Source organism: Salpingoeca rosetta (genome assembly GCF_000188695.1).
Source record: "Salpingoeca rosetta unplaced genomic scaffold supercont1.5, whole genome shotgun sequence".
NCBI lineage: Eukaryota > Choanoflagellata > Craspedida > Salpingoecidae > Salpingoeca > Salpingoeca rosetta.
The window spans coordinates 1,719,979-1,729,978 of record NW_004754929.1 but is presented as its reverse complement, the minus strand read 5'-3'; the positions used below and the strand labels follow the sequence as shown (position 1 = coordinate 1,729,978).

The window sequence follows — 10,000 nt, the reverse complement described above, 5'->3', positions numbered from 1 at the left end:
ACACACACACACACACACACACACACACACACACACACACACACACACACTTACACACACTTTTCACGCCTTCACCTAACACATCTTCCCCCACCCCATCCCATCCCTCCTTTCTCCCCTCCTCGTTGCACCGCTGCAGGAGACGGAGCGCCCGTCGCTCATCAAGGTCAAGACGACCATTGGCTTTGGGTCCGCCAAGCAGGGCACCGAGAAGGTGCACGGCTCTCCACTCGGCGACGACGACATTGCCAGCGTACGCCACCACACAACCACGCACGTGCTGCCCTTTGGCTCGTACTTCTCTTGCGTTCATTTTACCATGATGTGTGTCCCTTTTCGCGCCTCTGTATTCCTTTCTCCTCGTGCTTTTCGTAACCCCCCCCCCACACACACATACACACACACACACACACACACACACACACACACACACACACACACACACACACACATACGTTGTGATGTGTCATGCTCTTCCTTTTCTCTCTCTATCTGTGCCCTCTTCCTCTTCCTCTTCTTTCTCTCCCCCTCTCCCTCCCTACCGCTGACTCACATACACATACACTCCACCTCTTGCCGCAACACAACAGGTCAAGAAGCTGTTTGGCTTTGACCCGGAGAAGAAGTTCTTCGTGCCGGAGGATGTTGCTGCCCACTTTGGCAAGTTCAAGGGCGTTGGCGCCGAGAAGGAAGCTTCGTGGACCTCCCTCTTTGCTGCCTACGAGCAGTCCTTCCCAGACCTTGCTGCCCAGTACAAGCGCGCCATGGCTGGCGAGCTCCCTGCTGGCTGGGAGGCCGAGCTGCCCACCTACAAGCCCACGGACAAGAGCGAGGGCTCGCGCAAGTACTCGTCGCACGTGCTCAAGGCGGTTGTGCCCAAGATTCCGGAGCTGATTGGCGGCTCTGCCGACCTCACCCCGTCCAACAACACCAAGGTCCCCGGCAACAGCGTCGACTTTGCCCCACAGACGCCAGAGGGCAGGTGCGTTTGTCTGTGTGTGTGTGTCTGTGTGTCTGTGTGTCTGTGTGTCTGTGTGTCTGTGTGTGGTTGTGGTTGTGGTTGTGGTTGTGTGTGTGTGTGTTTTTTTTTTTTTTGGTTGTTTTGTTTGTGTTTGTGTTTGTGTGGGAAAGGCGTGTTGATGCGCGTTAGGTCCCCTCCCTTTTCTCTCTGTGCACACGCGTCTACAACGACTTTCAATCTTACGCTGCCACCGCTGACCACTGCCAGGTACATCCGCTTTGGTGTGCGCGAGCACGGCATGGCAGCCATCTGCAACGGCATCGCTGCTCACGGCGGCCTCATCCCTTTTGGCGCAACCTTCCTCACCTTCACAGGTACACACGTGAACGTATATTGTGGTGTATTGTGCGTGCATGTGCGCACGTGTGTGTTGGGAAATGAGATCAGCATGAGCGCGCGTTGAATGCCACACCGCTTTCCCACACGGTTTTCCTCCACTGTTTTCCCACACTTCACCCCACATGTTGCTCACGTCTTTGTCCTCTCCTCTCCAAACCCTTCACCAACCCAACTCCCCCCCCCCCCAAAAAAAAAATCATTTGCGCAGGGTACTGCCTTGGCTCCATCCGCTTGTCTGCGCTGTCGCACCTGCGCGTGCTGTACATCTTCACCCACGACTCGATTGGTCTTGGCGAGGACGGTCCCACGCATCAGCCCGTGGAGACCCTGGCCCACCTCCGCGCCCTGCCAAACCTCTACGTCTTCCGCCCCGCTGACGGCAACGAGACCTCTGGCGCCTACAAGGTCGCCCTGGCCGCCAGCACCACCCCGTCTGTCTTTGCGCTCTCCCGTCAGAGCGCTGTGCACGTCGAGGGCACGAGCATTGACGGCGTTGCCAAGGGCGCATACACTGTGCAGGACGCCCCCAACCCGCAGGTACCATCACACCCATGTACTCATCCATCCAACTTCCATCTCTGTTGTTTGTGCCACTTGGTTTTTGTCCGTGGTTGTGGTTGCCTGTGTGCGTGCGTTCTTCGTCCCATCGCAAGCAAGATACATGCCCTTGTCTCGCGTACTGCAACGCTCTGCTTACTCACCCAACACCTGCTGTTGGTCCGGCCCTGTTTGCATGTGTGCACACGTACGTCTGTGTGTCTGTGTGTATTCGCGTTTGCGTGCATGTGTGCGCGCGTGTGTGTCTGCGTGTGTGCTTCTCTGTATCCATCTGCGCGTCTGTGTGCTTCTATGTGTAGATCATCCTGACGGCCACGGGCACGGAGCTCTCCCTCGTCGCCGACGCCGCAAAGGAGCTCGCAAAGGAGGGTGCGTCATGTATCCAGCAACAACAATGCACGTCTTTGCTTGCGCGTGTTTTGGTTTGGCTTAGTGTTGAAGCCGCAATCTCACCTCCAACGCCCCTCATTGCCTGGCTGCCACCCCCTTTCTTCCCTGTGTCTATTATGACCCCCTTCCCCCCTCCCTTCCTCCAGGCATCCACGCCCGCGTGGTGTCCTTCCCTTGCTGGGAGCTCTTTGACGCCCAGTCCCAGGAGTACAAGGTGCTGCTTCCAGCTGTGGCACTCATCACACCTTCGCACATTAGATCACATCACATCACATTACATCACATCACATCACATCACGTGTGTGCTGGCATGCATGCATGCATGTGCCCAGTCACTCATGACCCGTCTCGTGTGGCGCGTGTGCTTGTGTTCAACTGCAGGAGTCCGTCTTCACCCCTGGCGTGCCCGTCCTCTCTGTCGAGGCCCAGTGCACGCAGGGCTGGGAGAAGGTTTGTCACACTCCTGCTCGGTTGCATTGTGTGTGTGTGTGTGTGCGTATGTGTGTGTGTGTGTGTGCGTATGTGTGTGTGTGTGCGTGCGTGAGCGTGTGTGTGTATGTGTCTCCAGCCTCCTTTGACGCAAAGTGAGTGTGGCCATATTCTCTCGCGTTTGTGCTCACGCCACGACACCCGCAACGTTTCCTGTGCGCAGTACTCGCATGCGCAGGTCGGCATGCACAGCTTTGGCGCCTCCGGCCCCGGCGGAGAGGTCATGAAGTCGTTTGGCTTCACCGTGGAGAACGTGGCTGCCAAGGCCAAGACCGTGGTCGACTTCTTTAAGGGCAGCGCCCCTGCCCTCATCCGCAAGCCCTTCTAAACCCCGCACACGCACACGCACACGCACATGCACACACACACACACACACATATGCACGCACGCGTGCTTTGATGCTGTCTTGTCGGTTGTGTTGTGTGAGACGCGGCGTTGCCACTGTCCCTTTCACATGTTGACTGTTGTGTGATGCTCTGTTGTTGGCGCAACCCAGTGCTATTGTTGACGTTTATTCGTCCCCACCACACCCTCTGTTCTGGTCATGTGCACGTTGTAAACATCAGCATCGTGTTGACCTTCCTCCCACAATGAACCCAAATTGAAGCAGATCGCATGCGCACAAGCAACTGTAACGTAACATGTTGTTGTGCCCTGTGCGTGGGTGGTGGGTGGTGGTCAGACCCCTGCTTTGCACGTTCCACACATCCACCACGCAGTCAGGACTCAGACGCCGTCAGCGAATGGCTGGTGTGCAGCATCTGTGTTGAAGTACGTCAAAGCACGGGACGCAATGTTCAGTTTCAGCAGTGTGGTGTGGTGGGGGGGGGGTGTGATGGGATGCGAAGAGGAAGATGTGTGATGTGAACACAGGCCGCGCTGCATTCAAACTTGCATCGTCGAACACACACACACACACACACACACACACACACACACACACCTTCTCCTGACAGGAAGGGCAGGAGTCTGTGTGACCGCGAATGACGCCACACGCCCACTTGAGCAGCTTCACCAACTTGCCCGTTTTCACCTGAACAACAGCAACATAGAGTGACACGGGTGTGTGTGTGTGTGTGTGTGTGTGTGTGTGTGTGTGTGTGTGTGTGTGTGTGTGTGTGTGTGGGTTGATGTGCGTGTCCCCCCCCCCGCCCAACACGCACACACGCACACACTCTCTGGTGTTCATGCCACTGCACCTCTTCAAGGTCCTTGAACGAGACGAGGTTGGAGGAAGAGAGGATGTGTGGTCGGTCACCGAGATAGTACATGACGTTTGACAGCTTTGCCGATGAACACATGCTCATGGCCTGATATCCAACGAAGAAATCCTTCCGCACATCCCTGGTGCACGGGAGAATCAGTGACAGTGGGCCGTGACGTGCACGAGCAAGGTGCGTGGATATGTGGGAGGCAAGTGCATGCATACACGTGCACGAGAAAGTGAATGCGTGAGTGGGTGAGCGAGCGCATGTATGCATGCATTTGTGTGCATGCGTGTGCATGTGTGTGAACGTGGACTCCAGCAGCATGTTTTCGCATCATGTGCCTCAGCGTTCCCCCCAATTCATGCGCGACAACCACTAACATGAATGTTTTGACGGCCTCCACATGCTCCAATAGCATCGGCTGCACCAATTGCAGATCAAACACAAAGTTCTGCACACGCAATTCACAGTAAGATGGGGGGCGATGATGGGTAATGGGTGAGCAGATGAGCACACACACACACACACAAACATTCACACATGAAACACACACACACACACACAAACATTCACACATGAAACACATTCACATATGAAACGCACGTTGTCGAGGATGTGGGAGATGTAGTCCTTGGCCTTGTTGCACACTTCGTAGTTGTTGTTGTCCCAATCGTGCAGGAGACGAGACGGAATCAGGACGCGGTGGCGGTTGTGGCACGACGAGCAGAGTGTGTGTGTGTGTGTGTGTGTGTGTGTGTGTGTGTGTGTGTGTGTGTGTGTGTGTGTGTGAAGGGGGGTTGGTTGTGTGCGTGCGGTGAAAAGTGAAGAAAATGAGGAGAGAGCGCCACAAACGCACACACACATGCACATGCAAACACAGGCCAACACATGTCAACACAGGCAGCAAGGCGTATAAACGCACAATGGCCTGCCTTCGGCCGAAATGGGGGCATTGCAGTCCCAGCACTTGAACGCTTGGGCACACATCCCAATATGTGCACCAATGTGGAAGAGGTAATGGCTCATGTCCTATCAGCACCATGCAGAAAGAGAGAAACCAACGCATGAAAACTTGCCCTTGCTCTGTCCACACACACAAAGATGATCAAATGCCCTGTCACAATACGCACACGTACACACACGTACACACACGTACACACACACACACACACACACACACACACACACACACACACACACACACACACACACACACACACACACACACACACACACACACACACACACACACACACACACACACACTGCATTGTGCCCACCCGTGCTGTTGGGTCGGGTGAAAACTCTGGCCGCTGGTGGATTTCCATTCCGGCCTGCGAAACCGGACTCGGTGGTCCTGACATGGACGTTTGTGACGATGTGGACGGGTGTGGGGTGACCGCTTTCGCTGCTGGCGGCTGTCGTGTCTCCTCTGCTGCTACTGCTAATGATGATGATGATGGTGGTATTGCTTCTGCTGTTGTGGAAGCGTCGTGATGGTTCTTGTCCTGAGTCAGCACTGTTCCTTCACCCTTGTCACCACCAACACGTTGCGGCACCTCTTGCTTCCCTTGCTGTTGTTGCTCGTGTTGCTGCTGCTTGTCAACAGCGGCATCCGTCACGCGTGATTGTGATTCTGTTCGCTCTCTTTCCTCAGCTTGAGCAATCATCCAATCGCATAGCCCGCGCTGTGCAGACGAAGCCTTCGCGTCTGCCCCCACACCATCATCCACCGTTTTCGCCATCTCCGCTCCCGCCGCTGCTGTTGCGTTCACTTCTGCGAGCACGGACTGTTGTTGTTGCTGTTGTTGTTGTTGTTGTTGTTGTTGTTGTTGTTGTTGTTGTTGTTGTTGTTGTTGTTGTTGTTGTTGTTGTTGTTGTTGTTGTTGTGTGAAGTCATCCGTCTCTGGCTGCCGTTGAACCGTTCGCTTCCGCCCATCCCCACCATCACCATCACGCTCTGGTCCTGGCATTGTGGCTGATGACGGTGGGGGCGTTGCCTTGTCGTCGTGCTGACTGCCAGTTCCATTCGTGAGCAGCGCCTTTTCCTCCTGAAACGCCGCGCTCAGCGAGTTTGCAAAGCTCTCCTCTCGATGGGGCGCTGAGCGGTCGCGCCGCCGCTGCTGTTGCTGTTGTTCTGTTGGTGGTGTTGTTGTGGAGCCCTTGGATGAAACACTGGAGCCTTTGCTCCTCGACTTCCGCTTCTCTCGTTTGTCCGTCGCGTCGTCGCGGTCAGCACCGTCAAATGCAAACACATCCCCTCCTGCATAGCCCTTCTTGACTGCACCACTACCACCACCGTTCTCGTTTCTTGCCCCTGTCGCTGTCGTTGTTGCTGTGGCGGGGACAGTGACAGGAGATCTGCGCCCAATGGGGGACTGCACGTCCGGTGACACAACAGAAAACGACCCCGAACGCAGGGACGAGCTGCGGTCTTCCCGCGTCGTGGCCGTCTTCTTCTTCTTCCTGTGGTGTGTTGGGTGTGTGAGTGTGCGAGTGAGTGAGTGTGAGTGTGAGTTTGAGAGTGAGTGTGAGTGAGTATGTGAGTGAGTGTGTGTGTGTGTGTGTGTGTGTGTGTGTGTGTGTGTGTGTGTGTGTGTGTGTGTGCGTGCGTGCGTGCGTGCGTGCGTGTGTGTGTGCGAGAGTGAGTGAGTGAGTGAGTGAGTGAGGACAAAGTACACAGTGCGCATGCCTCTCCTCTCCAAATTGTCGTGCATGCGGGTCACTCACTTTTTCTTCTTGAGCTTGGGCGATTGCACCTTCAGCACCTTGCCCGTGTCCACTGCAACGTTGCTCCAATCCTTGCCTGTCAACCGCATGCAAGTCAAGCAGTATACAAGCAACAGCCACAGGCACACACACACACACACATACAAACACAAATACACACACGCACAACACATACGCACACACACAACACATACACACACCACACACACCACGGCACAAAGCCAAGGTGTGCATCGTGGGTGAGATGCGCGTTGATCACTCGCAATGGGGGCAGGCAAGCAAGCATACCAACGTGTGCGTGTGCGCAGCAGTTTCAATGGCGAAACGAAGACCGACCAAGGGCGGTGTCCTCGGGCGCCACGTCTTTGGGAGTGTTTGGCTTCACAACACGCGAGCGTGACGATGTTCGCTTGCGGAACGGGGCAGTGCTCGGCGCAGGCGACGGCGGCTTCACAAGCAAGTCCGATACGGCGAGGTTGAAGGTGTACGCGCTTAGCATGGTGCAGAATCCAGCAGCAGCGGACACCTTCTCCACGTCCCGCAGAAACGCATCGTCCTGTTTGGCGAGTGGGTGCGTGTGTGTGTGTATGTATGTATGTATGTAAGTGAGTGCGTGCGTCAGGAGGTGCTGTACACTGGGTCCATGCACTCCTGAAGTGTACCCAGCTTACCGCACCTTGTACTTTGTCGCAATGACATCGTGCGCGCGCGTGGAGTGTGATGCAATATCGCTGAGGATGCGGCCAAAGGAGCCGACGTTCTTGCGAAACCAAGCGTTGCAGCGAGCCCTTGCAGAAGGAAGCCCAATGTCGTTGATCTGAATGGATTGTCGGAGATGAGAGGCAGGGGATGTTGGTTGATTGGTGTTGGTGGTGATGGTGGCGCGCGGGGGGGGGGGCGAGATGGTCACCACACTGGGGGAGCAACAGCCCCTATGCGTGCACACACAGAGGCACACACATGTACACACATGCACACACATGCACACATGTACACATATGTACACACGCGTACATCTTCAATGAGTGGATGCGGAAACGCCGTTGTGATGACGGACCAGAGACCCTCGAAGATGCTGTTGACTTCGCTCTCTTGGCTGCGAAGGGCTTGGAAGAACGAGTGATGCAGTGCCAAGCCATGCTGGAAGATCTCGCACATGACATCGCAGATGCGCAGTGCCGGTGGATCCTTGGATGAGATGTGCATGGTCTCATCGGCTTCGTGCGCCACCATGAAGTTGCGCGTTGTCTTCTGCAGCCGTTCCAACAACGCGTCTGCGCTCATCACCGTCACGCGGGCACTTCCAGAGCGCGGGCGCTGCTGCGCCTCTCTTCCTCCACCCTCCCCCACCACCTTCTCCGCCATTGCTTGTCGTTCCTTGCACGCCCGCTCGCTCCACCACGACCACAACACAACACAACACCACACCACAATGCAGACAGGCAGGCAGGCAGTTGCCTCTTGCTCCTTCCTTGTTGGTTGTTGGTTTGTGTGCCGTATTTTTGCACTCGTCGTCTTGGTGCTTGCTGCTTGCTGCTTCTTCGTTCACGTGTTGCGCGTTGTTGTTGTTCGTGCATGTGTCAGCAGCCGCGGGGGCGCAGTCCTGTGTACGTGCGATAGCCAGGCACACACGCACGCGTGCGCGCTCAGTGTCAGGCTCGTTGTCCGCGTCTGTGAGACACACCGTACAAGCAAGGGGCGTCCCTCCTCTCCCCCTCCATCAAAACAGCACACCCAGCACCACTACCTAGCCAGAAACACCACGAGCAGCAGCCACAAGAACGGCATCCAGCAGCAGCAGCCAGAGCAGCAGCAGCCAGAGCAGCTGCGAGTCATGTCATCGTCTCGGCAGCCCGTGTACCAGGCTGCATCGGCCACACAACCCACGTATGCATCCACGCCTGCGGCCTCCATGCAGCACGCGCGCCCGCCGCCGCCATCGGGCATGGGCACGGCGCCACGTGGCACCGTCATGTCTTCACAGTCGCCATCGTCCACAACACCAGCTGCAGGAGCAACCGCATATCCGAACCAGCCGGGATCGGCGTATGGCGTGCCAACGAACCGCGGCAACACTGCACCGCCCCCAAGCACGGGGCACCCTGCACGGTATGGCGTGCCGCCGCCCACCCAGGGCTACGCACCTCCTCCAACCCAGGGCGTTTCGTCCTATGTGGGTGGACCGCGATACTCAACCGGCGCAGCTCCCAGCAGCGGAAGCACCGCCCCGCCACCACACCGGAACGGCGTCCGTGCTGGGGCGCCAGGCCCGGTATCGTCGTCGCTCCCGTCCACATCCTCTGCTTATGCGCCCCAGCCGGCGTCGGTGCCTGCGCGAACAGCAGCACCACGTCACAGAGCAGGGTCGTCCTCGACAGGAACGGCTTACACCAGCGGCACGCAAGGACCGTATCGATACACGAGCGGCGGGCCTTCAAGCACCCTGTCCCGCCCAAGCCCATACACAACCGGACCAACCACCCCACACCACCACCAAGCCACTGCGCGGTACGGCCAACGTGGGCCAACCAATGCTGGTGGAACGCACTACTCGTCACCGGGCATGGCTCGGCCGTCATCATCTTCATCTGCCCCTGCCCCTTCCACATATGGGATGTGTACGTTCCGCAATCCCCCATGCAAACAGCGCGCGATTCCAGGATACCTCTACTGTGCAGAGCACTCACCCTCTCCGTCATCATCAGAGGTAGGTGTGTGTGTATGTGTGTGTGTATGTGTGGTGTGTGTGTGTGTGTGTGTGTGTGTGTGTGTGTGTGTGTGTGTGTGTGTGTGTGGATCGTATCTGTATTCATATCTGTATTCGTATCTGTATTCGTATGTATGTGGATACATACTGCGCCTGCGTGGCAAGAAACGCATTGCCCTGTTGCGATGGTCGACTCATGCGTACATGTACATGCACCTGTGTGTACGCCAGCCTCGACCATCGTCAACAGGGCCGTCCGCTGGAAGCCACTCCAGCACGGCCAGCACCAACAACAATGGTGGGAGCAACGGCGGTGGTGGTGGTGGTGGTGCGCATCACAACACGTTGAAGCAAAAGAAAGGACCCCCGCTCGGTGACAAGCCCTTCAAGGTCAAGACAAAGAAGTCGTACATGCGCAAAGTGGATCGACGAACCATCGACGTAAGTGCCCACATGTGTACGTGTGTACGTGCGTGTGTGTGTGTGTGTGTGTGAATCGTGTGTGTGTGTGTGTGTGTGTGTGTGTGTGTGTGTGTGTGTGTGTGTGTGTGTGTGTG

At 56.5% G+C, this 10,000-nt stretch overlaps 3 protein-coding genes across 3 annotated transcripts in view; 2 read left to right on the top strand and 1 right to left on the bottom strand.

Moving 5' to 3' along the window:
* Positions 1 to 3,421, top strand: part of PTSG_02446 (transketolase) — a 6,200-nt gene extending 2,779 nt beyond the window's left edge. The window contains exons 10-17 of the mRNA XM_004996882.1: positions 140 to 253; positions 591 to 982; positions 1,229 to 1,335; positions 1,569 to 1,897; positions 2,218 to 2,287; positions 2,455 to 2,522; positions 2,690 to 2,758; positions 2,961 to 3,421. Of these exons, the coding sequence (XP_004996939.1) occupies positions 140 to 253; positions 591 to 982; positions 1,229 to 1,335; positions 1,569 to 1,897; positions 2,218 to 2,287; positions 2,455 to 2,522; positions 2,690 to 2,758; positions 2,961 to 3,125 (1,314 nt within the window). The 3' untranslated portion in view covers positions 3,126 to 3,421. The remainder of the gene's footprint in view (positions 1 to 139; positions 254 to 590; positions 983 to 1,228; positions 1,336 to 1,568; positions 1,898 to 2,217; positions 2,288 to 2,454; positions 2,523 to 2,689; positions 2,759 to 2,960) is intronic.
* Positions 3,422 to 3,517: 96 nt separating this feature from the next.
* PTSG_02445 (uncharacterized protein) lies at positions 3,518 to 8,240 on the bottom strand (the record flags this gene model as incomplete). The annotated part of the gene is made up of 11 exons (XM_004996881.1): positions 7,751 to 8,240; positions 7,413 to 7,553; positions 7,073 to 7,292; positions 6,737 to 6,812; positions 5,287 to 6,472; positions 5,008 to 5,035; positions 4,610 to 4,653; positions 4,387 to 4,457; positions 3,998 to 4,142; positions 3,742 to 3,831; positions 3,518 to 3,559 (listed from the first exon to the last, which is right to left on the bottom strand). The coding sequence occupies exons 1-11, from the start codon at positions 8,099 to 8,101 to the stop codon at positions 3,518 to 3,520; spliced, it is 2,394 nt and encodes a 797-aa protein (XP_004996938.1). The 5' UTR covers positions 8,102 to 8,240.
* Positions 8,241 to 8,311: 71 nt separating this feature from the next.
* PTSG_02444 (uncharacterized protein) overlaps positions 8,312 to 10,000 on the top strand; it is a gene marked incomplete at its 5' end in the record, with an annotated part of 7,486 nt that continues 5,797 nt past the window's right edge. The window contains 3 exons of the mRNA XM_004996880.1: positions 8,312 to 8,347; positions 8,466 to 9,443; positions 9,675 to 9,884. Coding sequence (XP_004996937.1) covers positions 8,312 to 8,347; positions 8,466 to 9,443; positions 9,675 to 9,884 — 1,224 coding nt within the window. The remainder of the gene's footprint in view (positions 8,348 to 8,465; positions 9,444 to 9,674; positions 9,885 to 10,000) is intronic.